The sequence below is a fragment of the Watersipora subatra genome, chromosome 3 (genome assembly GCF_963576615.1).
Source record: "Watersipora subatra chromosome 3, tzWatSuba1.1, whole genome shotgun sequence".
Classification (NCBI taxonomy): domain Eukaryota; kingdom Metazoa; phylum Bryozoa; class Gymnolaemata; order Cheilostomatida; family Watersiporidae; genus Watersipora; species Watersipora subatra.
In genome coordinates this window covers 1,965,928-1,981,016 of record NC_088710.1, presented here as the reverse complement: position 1 = coordinate 1,981,016, position 15,089 = coordinate 1,965,928, and the positions used below count along the sequence as shown (strand labels likewise).

The window sequence follows — 15,089 nt, the reverse complement described above, 5'->3', positions numbered from 1 at the left end:
TGGCAGGTTACCAATGAAAAATTTTAGTAACCTAACTAATGACAATCACTTCTTTTCGCAATCACCCTGCGTGGTATGCAAAGCCATTGGGTATGTGCTCCCATATACCGAGTTTTATCGACTTAGATCGGCAAGTGAACAACTCAATCTCTGTGGTCTATTGGGTAGGGTGTCGGACTGACCAACGGTAGGGTCTGAGATCAAATCTTCTTTCATATGGATTCTTTATTCCAAGATTTTAATAGCTATCGCCGGAATGCAGACAGACATATGACATAAAACATACTTTGAGAGAGAGATATACAGTCAAACATGGATAACTTGAACTTCAAGGGACCGAGCAAAAGTGTTCGAATTATCAGAGCGTTCAAGTTATCAGAGCACTGTCACAAGTCCATATATTTACTTATTTATTAGTAGATACATGTACATATACAAACTATAATATAAATCAAAAGCACAAATGGCTTGTTTCAAATTAAATGCTTCTAATGTAAAGTTTAAAACGTTTTCATGAAAAAGTATAGAGATTTTTCTATCACTTGAGATTGGTTTGTTGTTTGAGGTGATGTTATTGCCAGGACGTTTTTCAGATTGACATTGGCAAAACTTGATCGTTGTTGAAATGCTCAAAAGAAAAGACTTTTTTTTCTTCTGGGGTTTTACCCACGATCAATTTTGCCGTTTTTTCTCTAAGTTTATGCAGATTACCTTACTTTACCTGGGATTCGTTAAGAGCAACACTCCGAGGCAGTTCAATTAGAAGTTTTACGAGGTTTTACGGTACATTCTATATCACTCACGCTTTTTTAATAGATACTTATTGAATGTACACACGTATTCTGTGTTTAGGTCAAACGATGAATAGTTTTTTGTAGCTCAGACCACGTATACGTTTAATTACAACAATTTTTAAGACGTTTTAAACATTCAACATTCCGACGTTGATTCAACACGGAATCAACGTCGGAAAACTATTCATCACGGGCTAGCCGGGTCACGCACTCAAGGATTTTCGCCACGCACATACAAAACAACATGCGATTTTTGGTTCGTATGTGCGTGGCGAAAATCCTTGCGCGCGTGACCCGGCTAGCCCGTGCTATTCATCGTACCGCAGTATAAATCAAATTTCACCAAACTTTTAGAAAAGTCGTTGACAAAAATATTTTGCCGATGGTGGTAATAACGACGCTTATGAATTACGAAAAGATGAAGTTTACCTCTATGGCTTTGAATAAAGTGATTTTCTAAAGCGATAACAACCGTTTCGGTAGCCGTTTGGCAAAAAAACAGTTCGAATTAACAGTGTTGAGTTCGAGTTATCTATAGCAATTTATCATTACGTGGGAACGGACCAAAGGAAATGTTCGAATTAACCATGTGTTCGAGCTATCCGTGGACGAGTTATCCATGTTTGACTGTATATATAGATAGATTTATCAACAATCTATCCACTTGAGGTAGAACTCTTTTTCTGGTTAGATTTTGTCTATTTAAGATGCTTTCATTGATTGCTGACTATCTGTAAGTATCTGTAAGTATCTGTAAGTAGCTGTCATCACAACACTGAACCCAGTTTATCTAGTTGAATTGAATAAAATGAAGCTGTTAACAGGATCCCATGGGAGTCTGTTCAGTCTACCAATTTAACACCTATATTGCGCAATTACAACCATTGCATCACTAGTACGACCTTTACTTGACCTTTACTTCATATGACATGTGAAGCAAATGACGCCTATGCATCTTTTATAACTCAACTAAAGTGACGTAGTGGTGCAGCCATCTTGAATTCTTCTAGAATCAGAAATGGCTTTACATAAAAACAAAGATAATATTTCGTTTCTTGTTTGTGATGCGGAAGCGAAGCGGAAAGCTGATTCCTGGTGTGATGTAATTGTTGTTGTTAATTTACTAATCAGTTCCGTCGGCAGGTTAAAAAATACTTTACCTTTTAGGGAAGTCTGTGGGCTGCGGTGTGTTTGGTAGAAAATATTTTGTGAAACAATAAACTGAGATATTTGTGTCCATCTCAGCAGCTTCTTCAAATAAACAATTTTTACCATTTTTCTTCATACGCAAATAGCATAGAATTCTGACAAGAAACACGTAAGATAAGCAGTCAGTACATTAGGAAATAAGTCTATTAGTTTTGGTAAGGAAAGAAGTCTATTAGGGTTTGTAAGAAAGTGAGTTTAAAAGGATCTGCCTATCGACCTATCAGCTTATCCGTCTGTCCGCAAAAGCTGAATAAATTCAGAGTTGTATACACAAGAAAGTATATCTGTGGCTTGATGACCATTTACTATGATTAGCAACATATTTAGTTGGACAGGTCATATAGCCTTGGCTCCAACTTGATATCTGTAGCTCAGTCCTGTTTCTCTCTCTTTTTCGTAGTAGCTCTATCTAGCACTTTTAAAGCTCAAAAGTACACAACAGACGTAGAAGCTGGTTGTACAGACGGTCATTCAAATTGTACTGATATCCTTGAGTAGCCATAGCAGATGCCTTAGGAGACTCATTTTGTGCTTTGTTATAATATTTATCTCTTATTTAAATACCAACAACGTAAATGTCAAGCATCGTAACCTGTGATGTAAGTTTAAATTTGCCCATAAATAATTTGATATAAAAATAGTACGTCTGTCATTGACTCGCTTGTGCAGTGTCATAATGAGTGACATCTACCACACATTTTATGTTTTGATGTTATACAAGCTCCTTTTGTTTTCGGCGTCGGATGAATGAGCATAGGCCACGCCCCCTTTTCAGTGAAAGGATATAAACCGTAGATAGGGTAAATGTAATACAGAATAAACTTGAGGGCTTCAGTATTAACACTGTAAGAGAAAGTTCATGACAGTTCCTTTGTGTTAAGATTCTAGAGGAGAGGTGAGTAGGTAAGTAAATAAGGGTATCATATCCGTACACTTTTACACAGAGTTTAATCAACTCAGGTAGGAATCAAAGTGCATTGCCTCCTGTTAGGAAGGTGATTAGCATGCGAGAAAGCTTCATTTACTCACAGGATACCCGGGCTCATGTAAGTCTTTGTAAGTCTTTGTAAGTCTTTGTAAGTCTCTGTAAGTCTTTGTAAGTCTCTGTAAGTCTTTGTAAGTCTTTGTAAGTATCTGTAAGTCTTTGTAAGTCTTTGTAAGTCTCTGTAAGTCTTTGTAAGTCTTTGTAAGTCTTTGTAAGTCTTTGTAAGTCTCTGTAAGTCTTTGTAAGTCTCTGTAAGTCTTTATAAGTCTTTGTAAGTCTCTGTAAGTCTCTGTAAGTCTTTGTAAGTCTCGTACCAGAAGATAAACTTCTTATCCGTATGTAATCCTTCTCAACTTGTAAGATGTTCATTCTTAGCCACTCATTTTTGACCAAATTATATCCATCAAGAAAATAGATTGGGGAGTTGTTGTTTAATCTTTAAGCTATCATAAACAGACATTATCTTGCAAACACCTCATGATAGTAAAGTTTACTACTTTCTAGGAACATCAGCTATCAACTAGAACTACTCCAGGAGAGCAAGTATTATAACTACAGTTGGAGTCCAAGGAGATACTACAACAGACAAGAACAAATAAGTTCTTAAACGTGAAGCTAGAAAATTGATATCAATTCTCTAAAATTGGAGAGGGTGGTCGACAGTGACCTCTTCTTAATTAGTATTAAAGAAAACTATGACTAACGCAGAGGACAATAATTTTTGTTCGGCTGCTGATGCCGGTAATGAGTGGATTGATCAAAGTTCTATGGAAATGGAGTCTATTGACCTGGACTCAAGCATGAATGAAAAAAAAGCCTTAGACAAAAATGGCCTCCTAGGTAAAACGCTGACAGATAAAGAAAGCTCTGCCATCAGCTCTGTGATCACACCCTCAGAGACATCAGCGACGAAATCAGAGTCTTCGAGCATCGCCGGGTAAGTTAGAGGAATACCCTCCCAGTAAAGAAGTTGGATATTTTCCATGAGATTTAAGGTATTGAAATTTGGACATTGCTCTCCTATTTAGGTACACTTTTTGTTTTGTAAATGATAACTCTATGATAACTCTATGACAACTGTATGATAATGCTGTGATAACTCCATGATAAATCTATGACAACTCCAAGATAACTCTACAACAACTGTATGGTAACTCTATGATAACTCTATGATAACTCTATGATAACTCCATGATAGCTCCATAATAACTTCATGACAAGCCTATGATAACTCTATGAAATCTCTAAGATAACTCTATGATAACTTTCTGATAACTTTCTGATTACTTTCTGATAACCCTATGAAAGGTCAATGATAACTTTATAATTTGCCATATATTTTCACTTTAGAGACAGAAAGAAACAAGAACCAAAGGTTGGCTTTTTCGGTTTGGTGAGTACAACTAACAGTATTGTTATGATTCTCTTTTGTTTCTATTACATGCTCAACTTTACACAAAATGTTTACAGGTTAGAATAACAACTTAATTTAGTTAACTTTCCAATGGTTGCAGTTTCGCTTTGCTGACAAGCTGGACGTTTTGCTGATGGTGTCAGGAACCTTATGTATGGCAGCACTTGGAGCGGCCACACCCCTAAATTTTCTCTTTTTCGGCAGTCTTCTAACAGAATTTACTCAGACAAGTTGGGCAGCTCTTCCCAACAGCACATTTACCTCACCCTGTCCAGTCAGAAACAGGTAACACAACTCCCGCTCAGTTTTATTTGTTCCAAAAATGTCAAGAACATTAGATGAAACCTAGAATAGTATAAGCTCTAGCCTATAGCCTATAGCCAAGACAGATGCAATTGAAGAGCGTGCCATGTGCAGCCCTTTCTGTGTGACAAAATAGAAAAAATTGTTGTCTATTAACATCTCCTAGCGACCGCAGAGACCTGCGGTGATCTGCTGTGACTCGCGTACAGCTGCTTTAAGAGAGCTAATTTTTACAAAAAGATTTGTCAACGGATGAAAACAAAAAAATTAATTTAAGGCAACTGCAGTTTTTGTAACTTTTAAGCAAAAGTTTAATCTCGGTGCTTAGCAACTCGCCTTACTCAATGCTGATCAGCAAATGACTACCCCACCCGCTTCACAGACTGTCCAACACAACTCTGAGGCTATACAGTAGGTTTTTTTAGGGCTGATTTCCATGTTCTAGTTCCTTACTGAGAAAGCATGTTAAAGCCATTATCATGGACAGTTGCCAGTATACGAAGCCTGGCAATTGTGTTATTGTCAAGCAGATTTCTCCTATCATGTGAAGTAAACATGTTGCAACAGATGAGTCAGATGCCATGGTGCTTGCAATCAACTCCTCGCTCTAAACTAGAACAGTCAACTTCCAGCTATTGACTAGCACTTTCTGGTTGACTTGATATCCTCTGACTTGTATCTGCCAGTCGTAATTCCAAGTCTTATCTAAAGCTTGAAACTCTATAACAATAATGAAAGTTTTAGCCGACAATCAATATACAGTAAGAGAGACAGGCAGCCACCCAACTTGTGATGTCATTTTGGCAGGTATTTTTCTTTTGAGCATTTTAACGGCGATCGAGTTTTGTCGATTTTAATCTTGAAACATCCAGGCAGCCAGATCAGCTCAAACATCAACAACAATCTTAAATGATAAAAAAATACCGATACTTTCTGATAAAATCGACTAAACTTTGGTGGAAGCTCATCTATAGAACTCTGTACGATAATAAACCTTGCGCAAGGTTGCACTCATTTCCGTCTGTTATTTCTCTCCATCTGTTTGTCTCTGTTATTTTTAAATTAATTTGATTTGCTGTTTTGGCCGAATACCAAACATAACAACAGTAATACATGTGTCTACATCCTTGTCTACATCCTTGTTCTTGCAGTAGCTCTTCCGTTGATGACCAGACCCTCGCAGATCTGATTGTAAATACATACGTTGTGGCTTTCTGCTGCATTGGAGTTAGCGCCTTCATCCTCGCCTATATTGGTGAGTTGACTCCATCTTTAATTAAACTTTTACTAAATAGAACCTCTGTAGATGCCACAAACTTGTTCATAATCAAGTTTTGCGCTTCACAAAGTTATCTTATCTTCTACGGAGACAAATGAAACCAGACTGATATGACTGTGTTAATGGTTGCTCGCCTGCAGGAATGAGTTTCTGGACCTGGACCGGCACACGACAGATTTGTAGGATCCAGTCCGCTTACTTCAAGGCCATCATGAGTCAGAGTATCAAGTGGTTTGACTTGCACAAGACCGGAGAACTGAATTCACACCTCGTTGGGTTAGTCAACAGTCAGATACTAAGGCGAATTGACCAGTCTGTTTAAATATCTTTACTGAGAGAAATGATAATTCTATGATCAAACTATGATTACGCTATGATAACTCTATGAGAATGCTATGATCACTTTATGATCACTCTATAATTTGCCATATCTTTTGATTTTAGATACAATTTCTGAAGCTTTTTCAGGACTGATATTGTGTTTGTATACGAAGTGTTATTGAACACAGAATATCAACTGCTGGTCTGTTACAGGGATGTGGACAGACTCAATGATGGATTCGGTGACAAGATGGGCACTTTTATTCAGTGGGTTTGCACTTTCCTCGGAGGAGTCGCACTTGGTTTCTCCGTTAGCTGGAAGCTGATGCTCGTTGTATTGGCAGGATGCCCAGTATTAATTATAGTCTCAGTTGCTCTGGGGAGGGTAAGTCTCCCTTATTCAATATTCCTTGAGCACAGTCTATATCTCAGCACAAAAAGCCTTCACTCTCCCATACAGTGTGCAATACTCTCTTGAGTCTTGACCTCTAAATGTTTTATTGGAAAGAAATATCTTCTCTGGAGCTGCGGCTATTGTGGCAGTTCCGTCGCCTATTTTCTGTTATTAATTTTATACTCGTACTGTTTTTCTGCCGATGGCATATGAACAGGCCTAAAATGATCAAGAATTGGGAGGTGAAGGACTAGCCATTCATATTAGAATATTCTGGAGATTTGTTGATGATCACCATAAGACCCTTGAAACATTGTATTCCCTCTGCAGTTGAACGAGACGTCTGCTGTACACAACATGATGTGTTCCTACCGAACTTTATGAGCACTTCTTTTATGATCACCTCCAACACAACTTTTTGTAGCTGGTACGAAGTCTTCTTAAGCAAGAGCTGTCGGCATACGCCCGGGCTGGCAGCATCGCTGAGGAGGTCTTCAGTTCTATGCGAACTGTTGCTGCCTTTGGTGGAGAAAAGAAGGCTGAGGAGAAATACGCCAACAGCCTGGAAGGAGTTGTTTCTGGTAGTGTAAAGAAATCAGCAGTCGGCAGTTTGACTGGAGGCGTTTTCTGGTTCATTCTCTACTGCATCATAGGTCTGGCTTTCTGGTACGGCGGAGTTCTTATCAGGACTGAATGCCTCGAGCCTGGGGCCATCCTCCAGGTCGGTAATACATTGACCTTTGTTCAACCTTTCATCTTTCGTCAGTTGACTTCTCTACTCCCATTCATGACCTCTCTGTAAGCGCAAAGCCTATAATTTGCTGCACTGTTAGTGTCTAGGAAATGAAATATCACTGCGCCTTGACACGCTTGAAGTATGTTCTCTTTTCTTGCAGGTGCTCATGGCTGTCATGGTTGGTTCCATGTCTCTCGGCAATGCTGCCCCTCTCCTAGAGAACTTCTCTAATGCCAGAGCGGCAGCTGCTGCTCTCTATGAAACTATTGACGCGGTAAGCTTTTTTAAACATGTCAGAACAACTAGGTCGGCGATTTCCAATTGAGTTTCTATATTATCTGACAGCTTTGGCCACATTTGTCTATATCTCAGCTACAACCATTACAGGAAGTGGAGATAGACAGCAACTCTGATGAAGGACTGAAGCCAGAGAGTTTAGAAGGAAACATTGAGTTTAGGGATATACATTTCAGTTATCCGTCAAGACAGGATGTGAAGGTAAACATGCCATAACTGCCTTGTAATGACGGATTACTCAATTTATATCAAACTATTCTGGTCGCTGTGGTCAGTTACAGGGACATTCTTGTAGCATGCCTCTCCTTGCGTCATGCATTTTAGCTTTAGCTAATGCCTGTGAGCATTCGATAGGTGACTGAGTAGGACATTTCTTTTTGTTCTAGATATTGAACGGATTAAACCTATCAGTGACTAAAGGACAAACAGTGGCTCTAGTAGGAGAGAGTGGCTGTGGGAAAAGTACAACAATACAGTTGCTCCAGCGCTACTATGACACAGTTAAAGGACAGGTCAGCCTTTTTACTAGGTTTCCTGGTTCTCCTCTCTCGATCAAAAACTTATATTAGAACATATCTGTCTACACAAATGCTAGGGTTTAAAACTTCTTTCTTCTCGTAGATACTAACTGCTTCCGTCAGCTTAGTGGCTTGCTTTAGCAATATCAAATAATTTAAATGGTTTGAAGATACTTACTTTTCTCGGTGTTCTACAGATTGCATGAGTTCTGAATGAAAAAATCAATGGTGAAAATTTACTGCATAAAAACTTTAACAACATTTTTTGGGGGGAAGAGTTGAAATTGTTTTTTATGAAGTGACTTTGGTTTTAGCGGTGCAACCTTCCAAGCCCATCACTACTTCACTCATGTCCTAAGTTTATGTCAGTCACTTACACATGTCTATCGAGTACTCATATTCTATGTCTGTGATTTTGTGATCATATACTATGTTCACAGAGTTTTGCTCACATACCATGGCTATGAAATATGCAGGTGCTTATTGATGGGAAGGATCTGAAGGATTATAATCTTTCCTCTCTCCGCAACTTTATGGGAATAGTGGGTCAAGAACCTGTGCTATTTGCTGCTTCCATTGGTGACAATATTAGACTGGGAGCCAAATATGGAGAAGAAGTTACACAAGAACAAGTAGAGACCGCAGCTAAGGAGTCTAACTGTTATGATTTTATCAGCAGCCTGCCAAAGGTAGGTCTAACAGGGCACCAGCACTAACCTGTTGTTTGCTGCCATTTATGGTTGATAGCTCAGTACGATGGGCTGATATCTTAAGCTACGTAAATTCTTCGACATTTCAAGCTGAAACTAAAAGTATGGCCTTCAAATATCAAGGCTGAGTGGTAGTTTGGAGCACAGGCTTGCTGATTAGTATTTAAAAACATTTCATATTTCAACAATCACATTAATAAAAAGAATTCCTTGTGGTAACAAGTCACTATGGTTTTATTATAACCGCTAAATATCATAGCTGGATATATGGGGTATGCATAGTATGTGCATTTAGTGTTACAAAACTGGCAATTTGAATATGTCAGTGGTATGTCATCATTGGCAATGAATTCGGAGCTGTTTATTTTGCCCATCTTATGAACTGCCAAATAGGTTATGTCAACTCACCATCAGAACACAATAGTCAATCGTTTGTGCAAAGCAAGAGTCGCTGATGGTAAAAGTTTGTCATATAGTAGAAAGGTTGTTAACCAAAGTAAAACCTCAGTATGAATCATACTAGTTCTCTGTATCTCTAGGGTCAAAAAGATTTTGAGGATTTTAAACAATGGAAATCATTACCTTTCTGCTGAGAACTTGTCAAGGGTGAACAGCTGACGGAACGTTCCGTTCCGTTTGCTGTTATCTAATTAAACTGGAAATAGGTTATTTTAGTAATTGGCACGACAACAAACTTATGGTTTATAAAATAGAATCAGTCACAACTCTCTAATATTCCCTGTTATGGACAGCTTGCAGTGGCCTGTGAACAGTCACTTAGTATAGAGGTCACTTACTTCATGTTCTCCTGTAACTAAAGAGCACTCACAAGCTCAACTTGTGAGTTTCAACTCACTGTCAACTCATGCCTTATGATGACATGAGTTGACATGATAATTATATCAATAAGATTGATGAACCAATTGCTAGGATGGTGTGAACTAGATATATATGAACGTCTGCAACCAGAGACTCAGGCAGTTAAGAATGATCACACCTACTTTTTCTCCTTTAACTGTGTTTACTAACAGTCATGTTGTGACTACAGGGTTTTGATACAATGGTTGGTGAACGAGGAGTTCAGCTTAGTGGTGGACAAAAACAGAGAATCGCCATAGCCCGAGCTCTTATTAGGAATCCAGCTATTCTGCTACTTGATGAGGCTACGTCAGCCCTTGACACCCAGAGCGAGGCCACTGTTCAGAATGCATTAGATAGGGTATGTATATGCATCCACCAAAGTATGGCGAAATCTCAGTATGCATGTATAATGTAGCGCAGCTCCGATGTCCGCTGTTCCTGCATTGGCTTGTTTTTTACCTACAGGCTAGCCAAGGACGTACGACGATTGTTATTGCCCACCGCCTGTCAACTGTGAGAAATGCAAGTAAGATCTGTGCATTTAGCAAAGGAGAAGTTCACGAAGAGGGCACCCACAATGAGTTGATGGCCAAAGAGGGGATATATTACTCTCTGGTTATGAGACAGCAACAGGAACAGAAAAAAGAAGTTCTACAAATACAGAGAGACAATGTGAGTCAGATACAGAGGCGACTTCTTTCAAATACATCCTACAGCATAACTAGTTAATGTCAGATTATGGGTAGTGTGTCAAGAGAGAGAAGACAACTCCATTGTCAAGTTTTAACTCGCTGGCAATCTACTAGCCTCTTTTATAATACCAATTGGTTTGAAAGCCCAGTTGGGACATTAAATGAATGTTAAGTAACAGCAACAGCTTGAGAGCTCCTTCCCCACCTTGTCCTTTTACAACCTCGGTGGCTGTTTGCTGGCCGTCTCATACTTTCACAACTTGTTGATATGGAAGAAACTTGTAAAGCAAAAAAGATTTGTGAAGCAAAAAAAATCTTTCTCTGTAAATAATCTTTTTTATTTTATTCATGGCTTTTCAAAACTTTGTATTTTTCACATGTCTGTTTGGCTGATAATTGCTCAATTTCTCAAAAAGTTATTAATGGCATACTAAGTTTGCTATCACAAAAGCATCACCAAAGAGCCTCTAACTAGAACCACATTAAAACATATTTACAGTATTCATTTGTATTGCAGCTTCCAAATCCACCTTCATCTCCAATTCCAGAAGAAGTTCGTAGCCCTATTCTGTCGCCCTCTTCTTCCATCAAAAGAACCAGGTCTACAAGCCTTCGCCGAGGCAGATTTAGCAGCTTCAAAAATGTTGACGTAGCTTTTCCTCTCAAGATGGAGCATGGAGATGTGAGTAGCATACTTTGCCAGTGTGTAAACTTTTCATCGTGCCCTGCTAACCACTGAGCCTTACTCGAACTTCTAGCCGAACTTCTAGTTCTTCAAGCCGACAGTTTGAAGAATGTGTCGCTTATTCTGTGTGAAATATTCATGTTACATAGTTGTCTTCCTATTACAGGTGGAAGAGGTTGCAGAAGAGCTACCATCTGCTGATCGTCGTATTCTAAGTCGACATTTATCGAACAGTAGCACGGAGCCAAAGTTTAGGGGTTCATTGATCCAGAGAGTTCTCAGTACACAGTCCTCTGTTAATGAGGCTGAGCTTCAGACAGCAAATAGTATCAGTATGAAGGAAATCTGGAATATGAATCGCCCAGAGTGGAATCTCATCTCTGTTGGAGTCATTGCCTCTTTTTTGCTCGGTCTTGGCCAGCCAGCCTTCATCTACCTTATGACTGAGCTTATAGCGGTAAGTAGTGTGTTTACATATAAAAATGTATTTTAGACTTCAACTCTTTGATAGCGATTACAGATTATTATCACTTGTCATCGAAGGTTAAAAAATATTTATGTGTTCTTCAGGTGATATCTATTCCGGATTTTAACGTACAAAAGTCTCGACTCGCAGAAGCCATATGCTGGCTCGTCCTCGTTGGCTTTTGCACTGCACTTTTCACACTACTTCAAGGCTTCATGATGGGCCTCTCAGGAGAACGAATGACATCACGGCTTCGGAAACAGTTCTTCTCTACAATTCTTAAACAGGACATCGGATATTTTGACAAAGATGAAAATGGTATAGGCCAGCTGACCAGCCGACTCGCTACAGATGCTTCACTTGTAAAAGGGGTAAGACATGATGGCTCTTTACATAAATGAACTGCTGATGCAAAGTGGCAGAAACCCAAAAGTAATGTAGGAGTTATTGTCCCATATAGTAGGAGTACTAGTCTGTTAGTAGGAGTAATTTTTAACTCTTTAATGCTATCAGAAAACTAAAACGAGCAATTTTTCAGTAGAAGTCTTTTTGGAATGATAATGAAGTCTGAATTTTCTTCTATGTAACTTGCAACTACATGTATCTTTCTTACAGGCTACTGGAATCAGAATTGGCATCCTTGTTCAGACAGCTGTTTCAGTCATTGGTGTGACTGTCGTAGCCTTCATAGCCATGTGGGAGTTGGCCTTAGTAATGCTTGTATGCTTTCCTCTCGTCATAATAGCTGGGAGGATTCGTGCTCAAGTCAATGCTGGTAACACAGAGAAGGAGTACTCTAATGTTGATGTTGGTGCTCAGGTATGGTTTTGAAAGATTATTTATTTGCTCATTTAGGCACTTCTAAGGTCTTTTCAGCCTCTAGCTATTCATGATTTGATCTTTGAGATCCTGCTCCTTGAAGATTTATGGTAGTTATTCTAATTGCTATGATTACAGATTGCACAAGAAGCCATAAGCAACATGAGGACCGTTACATCAATGAACAGACAGAAGTATTTCGAAGAGAAGTTTTATCAGCACTTTAAGAATCTCTACAAGTAAGAGTTGTTTTCTCACAAAATGCTCAAGTATTTATTTAACTCAATATAAATGGTTCAGTATATTACACGTTGCCTTGCAATATTGCAGGGAGAATCTCAATGGCACCTTTAAATTTGGAGTTGCCTTCGCCACCTCCGCAAGTATGAATTTCTTCATGTACGCCGTTGCCTTTGGACTGGGCGGTTATTTTGTGGTTTGTGATTGCTTGCCTTGGCGACAAAACCCTCTTGAGTTCGCAAATATATTTAGGTGAGCATTGAACTATTAGGAGTATAGCTCTCTTGTTTCTTATTCAGGTAATCTGATTTACATATAATCTGATTTTGCTATTTGATTCTTATTTTCTTTTAGACTGCTTTCAGGTTTTGGTCTGGCTTTGTTATCAAAATAATGTCCTTTAAATGACCTTGTAGCAATTTTTATTTGGTTAGGTTCTAGTGTTTACCTTTTTTTTTCTGCAGGGTATTTTCTGCTGTGACATTTGGAGGTGTGGCTGCAGGAAGGGTATTTTCTCATATGCCAAATTTTCCTCGAGCCAAGCTCGCGGCAGCAAATGTCAAGAACCTGCTCTCACGTGTCTCTCCTATTGATTCATCATCTCCAGATGGCGAGACTCCGGTTAGCATTATCTATGTGCATTACTTCATTGATTTCCTTTATTCCTTAGTATTGTCATTGAGACAAAATATGCAGATGATTGACAGATTACAATCTAGTAACTTTTAATCAACTGAGTAAAAACTTTTATTTTCAGGCCAAGTGTGATGGAAAAATAAAGTTTGATGATGTCTTCTTCCATTATCCAACAAGAAAGACTGTGAAGATATTGAAAGGTCTTAGTTTTACCGTGGAAAGAGGAGAGATAGTGGCACTGGTCGGAGCGAGTGGATGTGGTAAAAGTACCAGCATTTCTCTACTTGAACGGTTTTATGACCCAATTAAGGGCAGTGTGGTAAGTCTATGAACTCTATGGATTCCATCACTGTCCCAAATTAATCTATCTTGCTTTCATTTCATGTACAACAGATACTTATAACAAGTTCAACTAATTTTAGTTGCTAGATGGAAAAAATGTCAATGATCTCAACCTCAAATGGCTCCGTCAAAACCTGGGTATAGTTTCCCAAGAACCAACTCTCTTTGATGCTACAATTGCTGAGAATATTGCTTATGGTGACAACACCAGACAAGTGGAAATGGCTGAAATAATAGAAGCTGCAGTCAAATCCAATGCTCATGACTTCATCACATCCTTGCCAAGGGTATGTATCTACATAGTACATCTCGTAAACATACAAATGTATTTATGCAAAATATTTGAAAAATTAACAAATATAGGTACTTGACAATAAGTGTTTTAATGTTGGTAGGGTTACGAGACCAATGTAGGAGCCAAGGGGACACAACTGAGTGGTGGACAGAAACAGAGAATCGCCATAGCCCGAGCTCTTATCAGGAATCCAGCTGTCCTACTACTCGATGAGGCTACATCAGCTCTCGACACCCAGAGTGAAAAAGTAAGAAATAATCACAGGCTAAATTGTTAGACTTCACACAAGCTTATCTGTTGAACTGTGTATATTCAAAGCCTTCATCAAATGTAAATACTTTGTTTATAATTGACAGATAGTGCAGGCTGCATTAGATGAAGCCTTGAAGAATAGAAGTGCCATTGTCATAGCTCATCGACTGTCTACGATAAGAAATGCTGACAAGATAGGAGTTGTGAATAATGGAAAGGTGGTTGAACTAGGAACTCATGATGAACTGATAGCCCAGCGTGGTTTCTACTACAATCTAGTTAACAGCCAGCTATAGTTACATATACTATCAGAGCCTTGATAGCGTTTTTAGTAATTCCAAGTGTCCAGAACATTAATTATAATTTATTTTTTTAATTTGATTTTAAACTTGAAACATTGTTTGTGATTCATAAGCTATATTTTTTTATATTTCATTGTGTGAATTCACAACCTTAAAGAATTACTATTTTTCTATTCATTAGGTGCAAGTACTTTTAGTAACTTGACAACAAATTCTCAACGATTTTAAGGATATACAGAAAGCCACAGGCTACTCAAAGCTTTGTACAGATTGTGTTGTATTTGTATAGCTTGCTTGTCTGGCAGTATTCCTCAAATTTTTTTCAAATCTGGTTTTTGAACAATTTGTACCAAAGATGCCAACTTGATAAGGAATAAAAGATACATTCTACTCAAATTTGATAATACAAGTGTTATAAAAGCTCTAATAAACGAAACAGATGATCTTTGCGCAGTCTCTCATGGAGTTGCATAATTATCAGACAGCAGGTCAAATCTGACCTATGACACTTTCTGCTGCCAGTATTACACCTTGTACCT

General features: G+C 38.5%; 1 protein-coding gene across 1 annotated transcript; it reads left to right on the top strand.

The window, feature by feature from the left end:
- The first annotated feature begins 3,496 nt into the window (after positions 1–3,496).
- On the top strand, positions 3,497–14,946 carry LOC137391839 (ATP-dependent translocase ABCB1-like). The gene is made up of 24 exons (XM_068078382.1): positions 3,497–3,925; positions 4,339–4,381; positions 4,503–4,687; positions 5,857–5,960; positions 6,125–6,260; positions 6,519–6,690; positions 7,124–7,420; positions 7,596–7,709; positions 7,823–7,933; positions 8,119–8,244; positions 8,727–8,939; positions 10,009–10,179; positions 10,287–10,493; positions 11,031–11,195; positions 11,365–11,655; positions 11,769–12,035; positions 12,280–12,483; positions 12,622–12,722; positions 12,814–12,975; positions 13,188–13,344; positions 13,481–13,678; positions 13,782–13,988; positions 14,097–14,243; positions 14,353–14,946. Exons 1-24 carry the CDS (start codon positions 3,684–3,686, stop codon positions 14,542–14,544), a joined length of 4,212 nt encoding a protein of 1,403 aa, XP_067934483.1. The 5' UTR covers positions 3,497–3,683; the 3' UTR covers positions 14,545–14,946.
- The last annotated feature ends 143 nt before the right edge of the window (positions 14,947–15,089 follow it).

Coding starts and splice junctions, on each gene's coding strand:
- LOC137391839 (XM_068078382.1), top strand. CDS start 3,684: ATGACTAACGCAGAGGACAATAATTTTTGTTCGGCTGCTGATGCCGGT. Junction 7,710..7,822: donor TCTATGAAACTATTGACGCG/GTAAGCTTTTTT, acceptor CAACCATTACAG/GAAGTGGAGATAGACAGCAA. Junction 13,345..13,480: donor CTCCAGATGGCGAGACTCCG/GTTAGCATTATC, acceptor TTTTATTTTCAG/GCCAAGTGTGATGGAAAAAT.